Source organism: Kogia breviceps, chromosome 16 (assembly GCF_026419965.1).
Source record: "Kogia breviceps isolate mKogBre1 chromosome 16, mKogBre1 haplotype 1, whole genome shotgun sequence".
NCBI classification, from domain to species: Eukaryota; Metazoa; Chordata; class Mammalia; order Artiodactyla; family Physeteridae; genus Kogia; species Kogia breviceps.
Genome location: NC_081325.1, coordinates 75,716,973 through 75,735,727, shown reverse-complemented (window position 1 = coordinate 75,735,727; position 18,755 = coordinate 75,716,973). Strand labels below are relative to the sequence as shown.

At 40.4% G+C, this 18,755-nt stretch overlaps 1 protein-coding gene across 6 annotated transcripts in view; it reads right to left on the bottom strand.

Moving 5' to 3' along the window:
- Positions 1 to 18,755, bottom strand: part of MYO16 (myosin XVI) — a 537,770-nt gene that overhangs the window by 415,250 nt on the left and 103,765 nt on the right. For 2 of the 6 annotated variants that reach the window (XM_059041515.2, XM_067016253.1), the window contains exon 1: positions 10,240 to 10,894. The exons of the other annotated variants lie outside the window; for them this stretch is intronic. In XM_059041515.2, coding sequence (XP_058897498.1) covers positions 10,240 to 10,267 — 28 coding nt within the window. In that variant the 5' untranslated portion in view covers positions 10,268 to 10,894. Of the gene's footprint in view, positions 1 to 10,239; positions 10,895 to 18,755 lie in introns of those variants that run through there. 6 annotated transcript variants of the gene reach the window in all.

The following is an 18,755-nucleotide window of genomic DNA, read 5'->3' as shown; positions in this document are numbered from 1 at the left end:
AAAAAAAAAAAAAAAAGACCCAGTCGTTGTTTTAATATCAATTCACTGGAAAGTAGGTATATGTCTCATATTTTCTGAGACAGAGAAAGACAGGCAAAGACATAAAGAGGTGAAAAAGAGATAGAGACAGAGAGAGTAAACAACAGCAGTTAAACCCCCAGATCCCAGATCCAGCAACACCTGAAGCCAGTTTAATTTAGACTTTCCAGGTATATGGGCCATTTTCCAGATATGAAAGGCAATGAATTCCCTTTTGTACTTAAACTATTATGAGTGGATTTTCTGTCGATGGCAACCAAGAGACTCATAAAATATACTAGTCCGTGAGTACTTTTTCCTCCTTCCTGATAAACGATACATTCCTTTTACCCACGCATTTCCTTTCTCTTCTGCCATGAATGTGCACCTTATTTCCACAGTAGAGGAAAGGTTCAACTTTATATTATATTGAATATTTATTATAGATTATTTATTTTACAATAATATGTTTCCAAACTTCAGAAAGCTTCATGGTATGTGTTCCAAATGTGCTGTGCTCAAGATGGAGAACAAACACTCCCTCCCATGTGCCACCAAAGCCAAGATAAAACAAAGCACACAAACAGAAAAAGCCCCTCCTCTTTCTAATTTTCTTCCTTCCTTTCAGGGAACTAACATTTTCTCCTCGTGCAGACTTGGAATCACAAACTGGGGTTCGGGAGCTACATGGAGCCCTGGACACGGGTCACATACAGTCAGCCTGAGCCTTCGGCAGAGTGGCAGGAAGGCTGGGAGTGAGGGCTCGGCCTTGGAAACACTCCTAAGCAGGGCTTCCTGCTTCCCCTTGAACCCTCAGATCCCTGCACCCTGTTCAGTCTGAACTTGGAAGCCTAGAGTCTCTGATGCTGCCTTCTCTGTCCCCCCCTCTTCACGTGGTCGGCATGGGTCAAGGTGGAGGCGGGCGAGGACTGAGCGGGGATAAAGGGTGAGATGGGGAGGGACGGGTTCCACTGTCATCTGGGGCCAAATCCGACGCTTTCTGCTGCTCCCAGCCTCCTGAGCTACTGTCCTCCTGTGATCCTGTCCGTGTAGGTCTTTGTCCTTTGTTACTCGGTGTGTCTGCACTGCAGGAAAGCTGGAGGGCTTTTCCCCACAATTATTGTTGGGACCTCAGACAGCGCTCCATATTCTGTGGGAGGTTTGCTGGTGAAGGTAGTATAAGGAAATCTCGCCAAAGGTGGGCAAGATGGAGATCTCTGAACGTCAAGAAAAGCCCAAATAAGGGGCGTCCATACTAAACCTTACAAGGTTTGGAGGCCATTTCAGCAGAGAAGATTGTTGTGGATACTGGGAAAATAAAGACAAAAACTGGGAAAACATGGCTTTGTTACAGAATACTAATGACAGTCACTATGTGAACTGATTACTATTGATCACTCATTTTCATTCAACAAATTTATTGTGTCATTAATATGTGTCCAATATTATTAATGTAAGTTTGATTTTAACCTAAACCAGGTTTGTTGTAGATGAGTCTTTTGTTGCCTGAGGGCCTCCAGACCCAGCCTAGGGCTGGGGTAGGTAAGCCTTGTCCTTGACCGAGGGTTGTCTGTACCCAGTACCCAGTGCTGACGGCAGAGATGGATGAATGCGTGATGGACAAATGAGTGAGTGCCCTGGGGAAATGGTGTAAAACTCAGTCCCCCAAAGCTAACCTAATAAGTAAAGTTTTTCGGATAAATAATAATGAACTAGAAATTTAGGAAACGATTCAACCTCCAAATGGTTTTCTTCCCTCAATTCTGCTCCACAGAATTGACTTTTATAAGCTTAAAATAGGAGGCCCCAAGAGGCATAGCCTTTATCAATCTCATATTTGCTCTCAGCTCACTTCAGTGAGCGTTTCCTCTTTTTCTACCTGATTGAAGAACAGCCAACTGATTTCCACAAAACCATTCATTGATTTGTATCTGTCTCTCCTGTCACTCCTCATCTCTAGATAATAAATAATTCAAGCTTCTTTCATCTTTCCTTATTCAAAAGACCCTGAAGCTTTTTTGCCTCTTATTTATCCTTCCCTCGACCACATCCTACGAGCAAAAGACCTTTCCAAGCTGAACTAAACAGAACTGAGGGCAGTTCTAGAGGGGCCACTGATAATTTCCCTTTTGCATTTTATCATCTTGCTTTAAGATGTAGGGAAGCTCCTGATTAGCTTTTTTAACCACAACTATCTGTGGAGATAACATATTTACTGAACTGTCCATAAGCAGCTGTGGGTAGTTTTCTGAAGATAGAAGTCAATTTAAAACCCAACAGTTTAAGAATCATTTAAATGGACTCTGCAGTTGTACGATGCTTTCTCCTTAGAAAGGAAAACATAATGCAACTGTGGTTTGGAACAGAAGTTTTCAAAGCATGGCACAAAAAGGGTCCTCCTATAACAATCAATGATACTATAGGTACTATTCTAGCGTGAATTTATTTATGACAACTGATGAAAACCAAAGTTTCCTTTCTGTCAAAGCTCTTCTAAATCTGCATTGCCATCAACGTTATTATCGTTGTTGTTATCATTATTTTCATTTCTCAAGCGATTAAACTATGCCCGAAGATTTTAAAACACAAAATAGCCCCAACACATAGCCTTAATGACGGCAAGTGTGGAGGCATAGATGGATTTGAGTTTACCAAGATGAGGAATTAGATACAGTGAACTAAAACCTACTCAAGTATTTCCTATCTTAAAAGCAAACGACTTTTCTGAGACCACATCTCTGTCCACAAACTGCCCTTTCTATCCTTTTCCTTTTAGGGGTGACCATCTCTAACCTCCTAAGTCTTCCTGCATTTTGCTTTCCTGAAAGAAAGTATCCTTGTAACTCTGACTCATGCTGAGCTGAACTAGACAAATATTTTGAGATAAATGGGAAAGAAAAAAGAGTTTGACATCTCAATGCAGTGATGGCATGGAAGCTAAAATGCAGTAATTGGGTGGCAAGACATTTGAGAGACAGACACAAAGAACTTTTTTAAGAAGTTTGGAAGTAGAGGTAAATGGAATTATGGGATATTAACTTGAGTAGATAAGAACATCGAAATAAATAAGAACATTGAAAGTATTTATTTCTAAGCTTAGAAAGTATTAATGAAACTTTAAACAAAACAGTTGACTTCTGAGAGCCTAGATTCTCTGAATCAACCACATGAGCCACGTTCATCCCTGTCTCAGGGCCTTTGCACCTGCTGTTCCCTCTACTGGGCACACTGTTCCCACACATCTTCACATCCCACCTCCTCACTTATTCAATCACTCAGAGGTCACTTCTTGAGAGATGCTGTCCCTTAACCACCTATTTAAAATTGTCCCTTAAAATTGTTCTGTTCTCAGGCCACCCATGAGATCTTTAAACTTATTAATTTTCTTCACATCAGTTGCTGATACCAAACATTTTAATCTATATCTGTTTACTTATTTACTGTCTGTCTCATCACTGGCATGGAAATTTCAAAATGTGAGGGATGTGAGCTAGCTCTATTCTCCTTGTATCCTTAGCCTGTAGATCAGTGCTTGGAAAAGTCTAGGAGTTCAAAAATACTTCTTGAATTAATTCATATCTGAATTAATGAATGAATAAGACAGAAGGAAGGTGAAACTAAATTAATCCACCCAGCTCAGTTTAGTCACCACGGCACACTTACGACCGACCCTCAAGCGACACTGTGAGTCAACCGTTGAAAGTATAAAGAGTCCCCTTTCATTCACCAAAGAGCCTACAGAAGGGAACGTATCACATTAGCATAACAGATGCCAGGTAAGGACATGGGTGTGGAACCCTCCAGATATAATGACAAGCCTTTAATAATGCAAGGTTAACACTGCAGAAATACACAAAGATATATCCTGGATGGACCGGCAGGGCACACGGAGCCTTGACACTCCTAAGAGTCTGTATAAAAGTGAAATACATGAACAATGCAGTCAAATGTGGAACAACAGACATATACCATAGTAATTTATCATTTTATACATAGGCTTCAACTCTGGTTTTTACTTCACAACTGATGACCCGGGAAGGATAGATATAGATATAAAAGGTAGATGATAGATAGATGAAAGATAGATGATAGATATCTACATAGGTAGATAGATAGGTAGGTAGGTAGACAGCTAGCTAGCTAGCTAGGTAGAGAGGTATTAGATTTGGATTTGGATACAGACAGAGATAGCTTACACTAAAGATTTATCTTTAGCAGCACATTTACTGCTTTCTATCTTGTTCTTAATTGTGTTGGTTTTATGAGTCCTAGATTTATCACTAGTATGAGAGCTTTACTTATTTTATTTAAAAAATGTTTGATAAAATAATAAAATATTCTTACACATATATAAAATATTCATATAAAGATTATCAATACACTGTTCTAAAGGTAAGTTTGGAGCAGTTGTGTTACATATTGAAACTAACTGAATTAGCAGAATTATAGATACTATCGATCTACACATCTTATTCTAATACACTATTACATTTAAACTTCTGAGCAATTTTTTTAACCTGATCAGGGATTTTTTTAAAATTTAAGACAGGTTGAATAATTTTAATATTGAAAGGAAAGGTAAATATTTGAGAATATCTAAGAACGGTATGAAAAAAATCAGAAGGGACTTGCCTTATTATATATTAAAGTTACTATCAAGACACAGTTACCAACAGAGTATGGCCAAGAACTAGACAAATGGATCAGGGTAACGAGAAAAAAGTGATCCTCATCTTACATCACACAAACATCTTAATTTTACAAGGATTAGAATTAAAAATGTAAGAATTAAAGTTTAGAATAATATGTAAAAGATCAATCACTTAGCTTCAGGAAAAACAGAAAACCCAAAGAAATAAACAAAACCAAAATCTGTCATAGACAAGAGAGTCATCGTTTCTATACAATTACAAGAAAATTAGATGCCAACCAAGACAAAAGAAAAAAATAGGAAGGCTCTCTTCAGCATATATCCAGAAACATATGAATATTTCTTAATATAAAATATTATATAAAGTTGATAAGAAAAAGATAAATAATTCAACATAAAAATGAAAACAGATATGAAGAAGTAAGCCTAATAAAAATGGGGAAAACTTTTTCATTATCAGTGGAATCAGAGCAGAGCCTTGTCAGAAACTATATTTCCACCGTGGAGCTGACAACATGTGAAGATAGACGCATCTTCAACCAGTAGCATCTCTGGTTGGCAAAGATGCAGAGACGCACATTCTCTGCTAGTGGTGGCAATCTGAAGTGCTATAGCTACTTGGAAAGAAATCCGGCAGTTTCTACAATACTTAAAGGTCCACATGCCATTTGATTCAGCAGCCCTGCTTTTGTGAATCAATACTCTAGTAATATAAGCCAAAAATACTAAAATAAGTTTTCATGCTTATCGAAAAGGAAAGAGTTTATAAATAAACGGTTCAACAAATGCTAAAGAATGTTACTTAACTACCAAGAAAAGAAGGCTTAGATATATATCTTCATTAGCCGGAAAAGATGTCCATGTTGTTAAGGAAGAAGGGGCGGACATCTGAGTTAAAGGTACACATCTGAGAAAATCTAGATGGTGTTTAAACCACAGGAATGGATGCGGTCACCAGGGATCTTGCAAAGTGTCAGGGCCAAACTCTAAAGAGAGAAAGCCGGCAATGGGGCAGTGGAAGAGCTGCCAGGGACTTAGGGGAAAAATCCCAAGAATTGTAAAAGAGGAAGCGAAGTCACGTGAGAAACTGACTCACACGAGGAAGGAGTAACGTCTGCGGGATTTAATTAACCACATCAAGGTGGTTCAACTAAAGTGGATTCAGTGAAGTCATGAGTGGACCGGCTGGGAGAGTAAAAACATTGACCAGGGTCAGAGGTCATGTGTGTCAATTTTTCTAAGGTGTGACCATGAAAACAAAGGAGAGAGCTCGGTGATGCAGGAGAGAAAAGGGTAAATGAAGCAGGGAGGAACCAGGTAGAGTCCAGAGCACACTGGCTTTGGGTACAAGGACGAGCAATTCAGGACTACAGAACAGAAGTGAGCAAAGAGGAGCTCACACGCTGGCACCTTTGTAAGACGTAATGGTGGGAAGACGCAGTTGTTACACCCGACGGCTCCTATGTTCTCAGGGTGGGACTCTCTAGGTCTGAGCAATCGTGCCAACCGGGGAAACACGGTAAGAGTGGGGGAGAGTCTTGTCTGTCTAGAATTAAAGGGAGATGTGTCTGCTTTTGCTCTGACATCAAGGATCGTCCACTGCTGAGGTCTAAGGACAGACACGTTGCAAAGCTGGGTTCGACCTGGGTTAGGCATTTGTCCCTTGAGTGCCACAAAGGGGGGTGAGGACGAGGGAGTGGAGGGGCTTCAGGGATGGACCCTGGATCTGGGGCGGGCGGAGAGCAGGCTGCGGGAGACAAGGCAGGCGTGGCAGCAGCACGGTGGTGTTTCAATGAGCCGGCGGAATGGGGCAGCGGAGGTTTTCCAACAAGTGAAGAGCATGGACAGTGAGTGCAAGAAAGGCATCTTAGCAGAAGTAGCCTTTACGAGAACGAGTGACAAGAAACACAAAAATAAGGTGACCTTGATACATTGTAAAACGTGTTTAATATGCAAAACAGCATCCTTTCTGGTATAATTCCTCCTCGGTTGCTGTGAGTGAATTAGCAGTTCTGGCGTCTATTCATTTTATTTTTTTGCGGTACGCGGGCCTCTCACCGTTGCGGCCTCTCCCGTTGCAGAGCACAGGCTCCGGACGTGCAGGCGCAGCGGCCACGGCTCACGGGCTCAGTCGCTCCGCGGCACGTGGGATCCTCCCGGACCGGGGCACGAACCCGCGTCCCCTGCATCGGCAGGCGGACCCCCAACCACTGCGCCACCAGGGAAGCCCCTGGCGTCTATTCATTTTAAATAACTTTAACCTCCCTTCTACCACAAAGGGTGCTGCTCCAACCCCATATACTTAGAGAAGAACTGAACCGGGAGAGATAGAAGCCGGGTGGAGTTGTTCCACCACTTGAATTCCCAAGGCACAGAAGGGAACTTCATGGGGCGCACACCTCAGGCTTCAGCTCCAGTTTATTAAGAAGAAACCAGAAGTGCAGGCGCAAAGCTTTCACGAGGCACTAGAACTGTGGGAGCCCATGACTCCCCTAGAGCTCATTTTCTCCTTCCCTTCTCACTTCTGCTTGGACCTCAGCTGAGGCTCCCGTCCAAGTTCACGGCTCACCCTCTCCAGGCACAACTCAGAATCTCACTATTTCAGTATCACTGTAGACCCATCTGAAGATCCTTCTGGGCCAAAGAGACACAGGAAACATCAGCACTTGCTGTTGTGGCGTTCCTAAACCTTCCTGCTACAACGTGCTTCCACAGTACAGTTTTAGACTCTAGTTTTTAACATTTCTGCACGAGATGTATGGCGCGTTAGAAGTGGGCCAGGTCCCAGGGCGTTGAGAAGGAATGTGGGTGGTGAGGCGAGTCTAAGCCACTTCTTCCTTTGAATAGTCTCTCTTATACTGTCCGAAAGTTTTGTTTTTCTGATTGTAAAAGTCAAACATGCCCACTGTAGGCAGTTTTGAAAATATAGAATAGTTTATTAAAGTAACTGATCATTATAATTATCATATAAAGAATTTTATATTTAATTAGTCATAATTAACATATAAATATTTAAGTATAAATGTTTAACTATGATTATTATTCTGACGGCCGGTTACAATTAAATGTAATTATAATTAATTATAATTACAGTTAATTAAATTGTAATTACTGATAATTCCGTAAGTCAGAGCTAGCAGCTACTGCTGAAATCTGCATTTAGACCTTTCGGTATATATACCTGCTTTAGCGTTAAATGATGACTGATGACTACTTCTCTAGATGATTAAAAGTTCCTTGGAAGCACTGGTCTCCCAACATCCCACCCTAAGGCTGCCTTCCTAGGATCCCATGTGGTTCTGTTGTTGAACAGAGAGCTGAAGGAGCTCCAGCTCCTTCCCTGGAATTGATCCACTTCTGGCATCGCTGCCCGTCTTGGAAGTGGACACGTGATATGGCAACCAACAAGGGCCAGGATGAAAAAGACAGGCCCCTGGGAGACACAGAGCTCATGCGAGGAAGGAATGGAGTGTGAAGAATGGAGCAGCCCGTTAACCTTGCCAATCCATCACCCTAATATCAAGGTCAAGGGAACAGAGTACGGTAACATCTTCTGCGTCAGGAATAATGATTAAACTGTGAATTATGATCCTTATCAATAAACATTTCTGCTGCTGTAAGTGCCCTCATCATTCCTTCTATATTCTATTCATTCTTCAAGATCGAGGTCAATACTGCAAAACGTCCCTTGACTGGTGGCACACGATGACATATCATGTCTGAACTCCTTTTAGCATATGCTGTACCATCCCACCCGAGGAGAAGTTAGCATTTGACAGTATTCGTGCTTCTTTTCCATTTTATAGCTATTGCCAAACACAGAGCTTAGGACACAGCCGAATCTTTAGTAAGAAGTTGGTAATTACTCTGATAAATTCATCAACAACACTTTTCCCAGGTATTTAGATCATTTCACTCTTCATTAATTTTAGATTTCATCTGGACTGCAAGAATTCTCTCAAATGCTTCCATGGGTCACACATCATCACTTCTTCTAATTTTCTGAAACTCTAAACTCAAAGAACTCGGCTGCAACAAAAGGAACGGAAGGCAGGAGAGGGCAGTCTCACGTTATATTTGGCAAGCGACTGCTCCCTGAACCTCCACGTTCATGTCGCCCTGTCCCTTTCTGCTTCATGCTCCGCGGCTGCCCTCCGCCCGCTCGGCACACACTGCCTGGGAGCATCCGGGCTCCTTGTAGAAATGGTGCGGAGGCTTCCAGGAGTCTCCTCTGCACAAGCACAGAGAGGGGAAATCATGACACTCTGCTGGTGCAGTAAAACATGAGGGGCAACACAAAACCAGCCAAGAGTGCCGTCCTAGGTGCACTTCACCAAGACGAGAACCCCAAGATTTCTGGGGTTAAAACAGACTCCTCACAATTCCTAAATATGCTGCGCATCGTAACAAATTGCTTTTGTTAATTAGAGAGCTAATTTTCAAACTTACAAACAAGTGATTTTACAAGGGAATTCTTTTTGGAGTTAAAATGGTCCTGCAAGCCAAAAACATGCCTCTCCTGGGTGTGCTGAATAGCAATGAATTTTCATTTTCATTAATCATAGAGTTTTTATGCCTATATGCATTCCCCACAAAAGACAAGAAAAAGGTGAATCTTGTCCCCTTCTTGATTACCACGCTTTTTATAGGTTCCCTTTTAATGCACAACTCAAGATCCTCTCCAAACATGTGTTCCCTGAATGGTGTTACTTAAAGGTAACAGTTATGTCCTCTGCCAACAAAACCCTCATCTTAGGAGGGAACCATTTTCTACAAATGTCATCTGTCACATTAAGACAATGACATATATGTATAGAACTTTTCAGAAGTGCTACAGGAGAAAAAAATGCATCTCTAGCGAGCCATTTTTACGAAAAATGTCTCCCTCTTCATTATTACCATCCAAAAAAGGTTTAGATGCAGCTTTTGTCTAGCTCAGAAAATCCTGTTAAAAATTCAGGCATTGAAGAAATCCTTGATGGACCCATGAGAAAAGCCAGTGCCAAACGATTTTTCACCATACTGGCATCAGTGTAGAGTATTTGGTACAGATGTCTCCCTAGTCCCTGATCATGGCAAGGTGACTGATGGAAGGATGAAAGTTTACAGTCAAGGATAAACCCAAAGATGAAGCTTACAAGTTGAGCATTAGGTGTAGACACAAGCAGTAAAACTTGAGAATAAAATAATAACTAAATGGCCTCAGCCATATATTAATGAACTAAGTCTTTATGCAAACATTTTATTAACATGTGCTGATACCGGGAAATATCCTTATCAAATTCTTTTTTATGGATTGTTTTTAAAAATTGCAATGTGTATGTATCTTTTTCTTAAAAAGCCAGAGTTTTAAGGATTTCTATACTATCAGCGTTTGGATCACACTGGAATTATTTCAGAACCCGGTATTAAGAGGAAATTCATTTAGCATGTAAAACACCTTTCAAAGTCACCGTTCTATGTCACCCATGCAGATGTGGCATGCCAGCAGACCTGCCTTAAGGCTGGCATCTGCATCAAATAATATTTTAAGAAGACAACCATCTGAGCAAAATAGCAAGGTTACTTACAGCACTTGATAAAATGATAGTGAGACATCTTTCCATCTCAGACAGAAATCTTGCTACAGGTTCCAGCATTCTCTTCAGCTACAACTGTCATCCCCAGGAAATGCATTATTGAGAGCTTCTCCTCAGGTAACAGTTTACCTCGGGATGCATTATTGAACCGAGGCTCTGTTCCTTGGCTGTGCAAAAAGCTTCAAACTCATTCTCATTCAGCGGCTGGAGTTCAGATCAGCCTCTCCGCGGGTCTGGAGCCACCACTGCTGCACGTGCTATTGTAGTCCCTTGATTGACAGGGCTCCTAGTGCCATAATCCCGGGAATGCTGCCCTCTAATTGGCGCTCACATGCACCCACCTTCTGCCAGCTCCGAAGGTGTGCTGCAGTGCGGCTCTCTCCGAGTCCTGCCTGTTAATGGCTTTTCAATAGCTTTCAGATGGCAGCAAACTAGCTAATGAGGGGACTGGAGAGAAGCGACGGAAGGAGGGACCCTAAATCTCATTTCTGCACGTTGTCCCTGAGCCGAATGTGACCAGATTCTTAGCTGGTCCCCGAGCCGATTATTTTTAGTTGCCACCAGTTGCTGTGTGTGTGAATAGGAAATTGATAGCAGGATCTCAAAATAGCCACCTCTTAGAATCCCAGGGTCTTTGGATCTGCCCCTCATAATGAAGAAATTACATTATATTTCACAATACATCTTTCTGGTTTTCTACGCAGAATGTAAAACTTAAATGATCCACAAAAAGCTTTTGGTTTGCAAAGCTTTACAAATTTAGATTTCTGCTACCTCTGCAGACTGCAGTGAATTTCACTGTACAAGCGGGCAACGTAATTCTACCTGAATTGGAATCAGAAAGAAAGAAATGTACGGTCTGCAGGCATTATTGCAACAAAAATAAGTACACTCAACAATGCAATAGCCATGTTAGCCAAAGAAAAGGTCAGAGGTAAGTTGCTTATAAATGCAAGACAATTTTTTTTACAAATTGATACTTTTTAATGATGATCTGAGAAACAAGATGACATAGCCTCGAAGTTGTATTTCAAATTTTGAGGGCATTGGAAAGATAGCTATGAGCACTGTTTTAACCACGTACATCCTTCTAAGATAGAAGCCTAGGTCTTAGCTTCCCTTACTGAGCAAAACTCAACAAGAAATGCCTTTATTAAACCCACAGATTACAAAATTCAAACCTATATATTGGGTTGGCCACGACTTAAATTTTAACCAAGGCATCGTTCTATTTCTGCAGTATGACGGAGAACAAGTTCAAGGTTTGGATCAGAATGGCTTGCGTTCACATCTAGATTCTATCCCTCACCACGGTGTCTAATTGGACAAGTGATTTAGCCTCCGAGAGCCTCAGCTTCCTCACCTACAGATGGTAAGCACAAGTCCTAACCTTTAGTCTGAAGGTTAGAAAAATGCATATACAAATTCTAATTGATATCGTTGGTGTTCCACACAAAGGTGCCATCAGCAGTAACAAGGAAATGATATTTAGCCATATATCAAACGACTGCAACAGACACACCTTAACTTGTTTTCCCAAGAATCAGAAGGACGATTTTCAGCCATGATCAGCGATGCATATTCCTCATTTATGCATTCATTCCACAGTCAGTTATTGACAGTGATTTGCTCTCAAGTTGACATTTTAAGTGCTTTTCGGGAATAAAAATATGTCTAACACATACCCCTTAAATACAAGGATTATAGAGTCTATCGTTTAAGATTTTCTGTGTGTTTTGAAATGTTTCCTAATAAAACCATGAGACAACTACTTATATCTGCTTCCAAAAAAGAAAACAAGGCCCTCTCTTCCTCCCTCAATACAAGTCTTCAAAGATGCACACAGTACCGATGACTTTATGTGAATGCTGTCCAGCGTCTCCTGGGGGAAGGTGCTCTCCATCTAGGTACACCTGTCCCCTCCTCTTAACACAAAGATAGGTATGTTATCGATATACCTTCTTTAAATACATGTATTTCTTTGTTTTCTGCAAACTGCACACCTCTATATAATTCCTACTCAACATCTTAAAGACAAGTGAGTTCTATGACACCATTTACTCATGGAGAGGAAAATAATAATGTATGAGTGTCAGAGAAGCATGATATGTGCTTGGCAAAGAAAATATGCCATTGAAAATATGACTGATTTGAGCCCGAAAAATCTACTATTAAGTAACTTAAACCCACCTCCTGTAAGAACTCTTACCGAAGTCCTTTGTGAGAATTAACATCTCTCCTCATACGTCAAGGGCTCGTTACCAAAAGTGTTTATTATTCGTTCACTGCATAAACATTTGGTAAGTCTTAGACTCTGGCTACTGGAGGTACACTGGGAAAGATGACTTCACCCCTGACCTCAAAGTGCTTGTAGTCTCGTGAAATATAGACAACCAAGCTAGCACAGTATAGTGTGATAAAAATTATAGGGCAAGGGCTGTATGTAGGAGCAACATCCCATCCACTTCAGCATTAAAGGAGGCTATCCCCAGAAAGTTATTCTTAGCTTTATCAAAATACTTAGAATCTGGTTTATATGCATGAACTGTATATACATATAATTCCCCCAGATTAAGAGTTTCTCTCATGTCTTTGTCTCTGAAAACCGCATACTCATGCTGAAAACACTGGTAGAACTACATTTAACCACAAAGAAATACATCTTTATATTTTCCATCATTAGCAAACAAAAAGTAGCTTCTACTGCAGGTATGATTACTGAGGGAAAAGAATTTTGACTCTATTAACTACACTCCCTTGATAAAGTAGAAAAATCATGGTAATTTACAATTGATTATAATTTCTTGATCTCCGCCCAACTCTACAAAACTCAACTCAGTGTTATGACATCACATGGACCAGTTTGGGGTCCTCTGAATCTGATATTTGAAGGATAACATCAGAGTTGGTGACGATGGTAGCAATAAAGACCTAGATTGGATTAGAGATAATGTCAACAATTTACTTTACAGATTATGGTCATTAAATACAAAACGGAATCACGCATTTGAAAGTTGTTTTTCATTGCTACAAAACATACACACTAATAAAGCACAAAGGTTTGATTATCTTTCAGAATTTACAAGGAACAATTGTTCTCACTGAATGTCACCTACAATATTTCAGAAGCAATTTGGAATAATAAAGAAATTCTTTTTTTCTCTTTTGTACACCAAACAGCTGCTCACTATTCACGCTAATTCTGATTAAAAACACGATTTTTTTTCTTTTAAAGGTTAGCATCGTTATACACCAGATTTTTTCAAATAAGGCTGAATTATTTCCAGAATGGAAAAAAAAAAATATGAAACTGGAATGATCCTGGTGACAGATAAGCACTTATTATTAAATATCTTTAAAAATGGAATGTGCTTGATACACAGCTTCAAAATAGTTTTTCTAGTGAAAGCTCACAGGTGAAATACTACTCCATTTTGACCCCTATCTGGGGGGATCTGTTACATCAGTCTTTTGATAGCTAATTCCCAAACCTCACAGTTCTGCATTTTTTCAGAATTTATTAAATGATGGAATTAAAACTCAACTTTACAAACACCACCAGTTTAGGTAGGGTGCTATAAAAATTCCAAATGAGGCTAAAAATCACATGCACAAATTGCTTGTAAAGCAACTTCAAGTCGTGAGACAAAGTAGTCTTTGCTTCTGCTCTGGTTATGGGTTGGGGCCTAAAAATATTAGACTTTAATGAAGAAAATCACATACAGGTTGAGGGACCTTGATCCACAGGTAACCCCCACCCCAACCCAGAATGGCTGGAAACTAAATTTATAGTATCACCTATCACAAATAATGAAATGCTTCGGAGTAGATGGAGTCAAGATCTTCTCTCCTGAGAACAATAATCTGGTTTAATCATTTAGGACTCTCTAAGGCTTAAATGGTCCTTTCCTGAAGGCTTCAGAGAAGGACTGATCTTGAGTTGTCAAGAAGAAAAGGTATATAAAGTCAGTTCTTGCTAGACTTTCAGCCTCATTAGTCATCCTCTGGTGCCTCAGAACCAGGATCAAGCCTGCCTTGCCTGACTGATCTGGTCCTGGCCTCCCTGATTGCATCCCCTTTCCACAGCCTGCTGCCTGTTGGGGCCGATTTGGTTTTCTGCCAGACTATTCAACCCTCTGGTTATCAGATTCAGGACTCCTCACCTTCAAACAGCCTCACAAGTCTCCTTCCAGAACAAGTGGACATTTAACTTAGATGTAGACAATCGTGGCGCTAACAGAGGAGGGAATTTACAATATTGATCTGCATGGCTAGAAAGAAAGAAGAGGTTAATAAAAACCACCCTCTCTGTGTCAGCAGAGCAGTGAGGACACTCACCCAGCTGAGCACTGCTTTAGTGCCTCAATGTGAATATGTAATATAAGGGTCCGAAAAGACTCATCAGCATTTATACTAATATTTTCATAGAAGAGCAATGTAAAGTAAAAAAAAAAATGCAATTTTAAATTTGTTCCACAAAAGTTTGAAAATTACTCTTTATGCAATGCAAGATAGAGTAATATAACATATGCATTTATGTGTATCGATACAGAAATATATACATATATCCAGATAGATAGATAAATAGATTGATAGATAGAGATGTCTCCATACACGCAGGCTATATGGGATGCTCTAATTGGTCCATAAGGGCATCTGGTTACTCACATTCCTTTTGCGATTTTTTTTGTCTCTAATCAAAATGAAATGCTTGAAATTCTAATGAGTATCAATTAAATTGGGTATCTAAGAAAGGGAATTTGTAAAACCTTTGCAAATTCATTCACTTGAACGGTAACAACCACTTTGAAATCTCTCCAGCATATGTTACAACTATCTAGGCTGACTCGCTGATTTTCAGATACTGTTTCACCTCACCAAAGTCTGACCTTGAAAACAAGAGTTTCATATCTTAACTGTAAGTAAGCAATGGACAGTGCTAGTTGATGTCTGTATGACTGCATCTAAGTTTGTGTGCATATGTGTAATATGGGTGCTTGTATGAAAACAATGAAGTATTCTCTGCCTTGTTCTTCAATCCATTTGAAGGAGTACACAGCTTCCTGTAACTGGTGGGATAGACACATGAATGACCTTCCACTGGTGAAGAAGGTAAGTACAGCGATCGGTGATGGCCTGACTAAGAGACATAGAGCTGGGAAACGAGATGGAGCTGGGAAACGAGACTCTGATGGTTGGGCAGATCTATACACACCTGTGAACTAGAAGACAATTATCTGAAGTATTTCAATGACCTAACACATAATGTCAATTTTCCTGAAGAGGAGGAAAGGAATTTTGAGTCAATTAAATTTGGAGGCTCTCCTTCATACTTTCCCATTCCCATACATTCCTTTAAAATAATATGTTTCTTAAAAAACATGTCCTTATCTACAATCTAACCACCCATACATTTATCTACATACACACTAAGTTACTTATTCAATTTGTATGCATCCTTTGATATTCATTTTGAACCTGTTTAACCTACAAACTCTTCTTGACTGATTTTGGCCTAAATAAGTCCTAGCCTTAACTGAACCCTCTATTCACTTTTCCATGTACCAGTCAATCTAGCATCTGATAATACAATGCTTTAAATTTTTCTTTAATTGTATCACATGAAAAGCCTCTCTTTAGTAGATAATTACTTACTGAGGTGTAGACTTTCTACTTTTCTCATTCCCTATGAAGTCCAAAACATTAGTGAATATTCAAAGGGTCATCAAATGGAGAACCACAGAATTAGAAATAATCTAAAACATCTTCTGGGGCACTACACATAATGTCTGGAGGAGTATTTTATTAAATTCAGGATTATTGAACAGTTGGGAAAACAAAATTTACTCTACTTGAAAAAGAAGGAAAAGAGACAAGTGATGGAGTGGAATATCTCGGCCCTCTTATCTGAGTGTGTAGGTGCAATAAACTTATTCATTTGCCTTTTCAATATTCCCTACGAAGGGCTCCTTTAATATGCTGCATAGGACAACTTGGGGGCAAGTTTAAACACTAATGACTTTCTTCTTCCAAATGAATTCCCTGGTTCCAGATTCCACTTTGGACTTCAAAGGATAATGTACAGTCTCTAAAGTGGAAGGGACAAAATGTTAACAGCATTTTCAAGTGATCTGGAAAAAGAAATGTACAGTGAAATATACAAATTCATAAATAACATTAAATTATTTCCCAAACTTAAAGGCTAAACATTTTTGGAGAAGTTGCAATAGCACTCATTCTTGGGGCACAGATCTCCAGAACTATTTTCAATGTCTACACAGACTGCACGGTCAGGGCAAAGAGCACCTGGGCTTAAGTGTAAAAACACTCCTGGGAGGCAAGCGATAGCGTTGCTCTGGGGAGATTTTGAAGAATTATCTCCTCCGCAGACTCATCCGGTTAAATTTCAGGGTGACGGAGCTGGAGACTTTCTCCTCTCCTCTCTGGAGAAGGTTTGCATCCTCTCTCTCTCTCTCTCTCTCTCTCTCTCTCTCTCTCTCTCTCTCTCTCTCTCTCTGCAGATGGGAAAATGTGCTAAAAGCCTGTAAGAGCTTAGAGGTTTCTAATTCTGTTCTCTCTCCTGTGCCCACTGTACTAGGAGGCTTTCACTGCATTGTTCTATGGGGACTGAGGCTCAGGAAGCCAGCCCTAGGATGCTCTGTGAGGAGAAAGTCTGTTCTCTCATCCATAATCCATGACCTCGTATTTCCTGTCGGAATCTCTCTCTCCTCTCCTCTCCCTACTTCTTCTTCTTCTTCTTTTTCTCCTTCTCTTCCTCCTCCTCCTCCTTCTCTCTTGCTCTCCCTCTCTCTCTCTATCTCTCTCCTTTTCACACCTATGGATGATTGGAGAAGCTTCTCAGAGTTAAGCAACAAAAACAGGTCAATTCTGCCTACGTTGGGTGAGGCTAATGAAACCCTAAGATGATGATACATCCTTTTCATCACCAAGACCCCTCCAGTGGGTGACCCAGACGGGCAAAGGTGGAGAAGGTGGGAAGGTGGGTAAAACAAGGTGGGGACATAAGCGAAAAAGAATCACAGGTGTGTGATTTGCCACCCCTTCCCTGCCCCCCACCCCTTTGCTCTTTGCTTAGGTGTGCTGCACTGATTTATTGCTGTGAGGCCTCCTGATTCTGTATCCTATTAAGGTTTATTTATGTCCAATGTAGGCTTTCTCTCAAAATGCTAATATGATGCTAACACAGTGATGTTTACTCTTACATCATGGCAGACATTGCAATGTGAGGTCCGTCAACCATAAGCGTAGAGAAGGGTTCAGAAAAGATTTACAGATAGAAAGTAGGATTTTATAGAGGGAAGAGGGCTACATTTTTATATATGGGAATTAAGGGGTTAGAGGAATGAAATTTTAGGTTCTTAAGAAGCAGCTAAGCTGTAGCAACTTTAATAGAATTTTTTTCAATTTAACGGATATATGCCGGAAATCATACGTAAGCTGTTAATATCATAGAATTATTTCCAGACCACAGAAGATGTTCATACACATCTCTAGACCCCAGTAGGGAGGTGTTAATTAAGTGGTTTAAGGTAGGTTACAGTGTGATGGGTGTGAAGACACATCAGCGAAATAAAAGTCTCACGTGAAGCTGATGGGGGGTTATTTTGAAGGTGTCAAATTATGGCTCTTCATTTACATGAAGTTCAAGAGCAGGTAAAACTGATTTGTGATGATAGAAGTTTTTTAAAGTGGAGTATTGATGGGAAAGGGGCACAAGGGAACTTTCTAGAATAATGAAAATGTTTCCAGTATGATGTGGATGGTCATTATACAAGTATAAACATATAAAAATATAAAGAAATATAAAGATTTATTGAACTGTAAGATCTGTGAATTTTACTGTATCCAAATGATATCTAAGAGTCTATCTAATTACATCAAACTTTTTAAGTGTCATAGAAAGTGATGTAATTCCCAACAGAGCAGCTACAGGTAATAGCAAAAGAAAGATTTCCAAGGTGTATAAACCTAAGGTAACTCACCCTACACTTATTCATTCAACAACCGTGGACTGACAGGTTACATATATTATACAGATGCATACATATAAATACAGAACAGTCACTGCCCTTACAGTGATCTCTTAGCATGGGTAAACAGGCAGCCATAATACAATAGGGTCGATGAAAAGGTAAACTACACACAGGCCATCATCAAAGCATAGAGGTGCATGTCATTCATGGAAGAAGGGTGCTCACAAAGAGCCTAGAAAAGACTGTTCGCAGATGGGCCGCCCCCCGCCCCCCCAGCACAGGCATCCTGCATTGATGCTGCTATAGAAGCCAGTTGGTATTCCGGGGGCACTTGCATTGCAGATAAGAAGTGGCTGGAGTTGAACCTGTGGAGATGGACAGGGGCAAATCACAAAGGACATCACATGTGGTAAAAAGAGCTGCAGCATCTCAGCCAGGCTTATTTAATCTGGAACCTCATAAACTCCCACAGGATCTCGGGAGAGGGTGCACAGCTTTTCAAAGGGGTCCCTG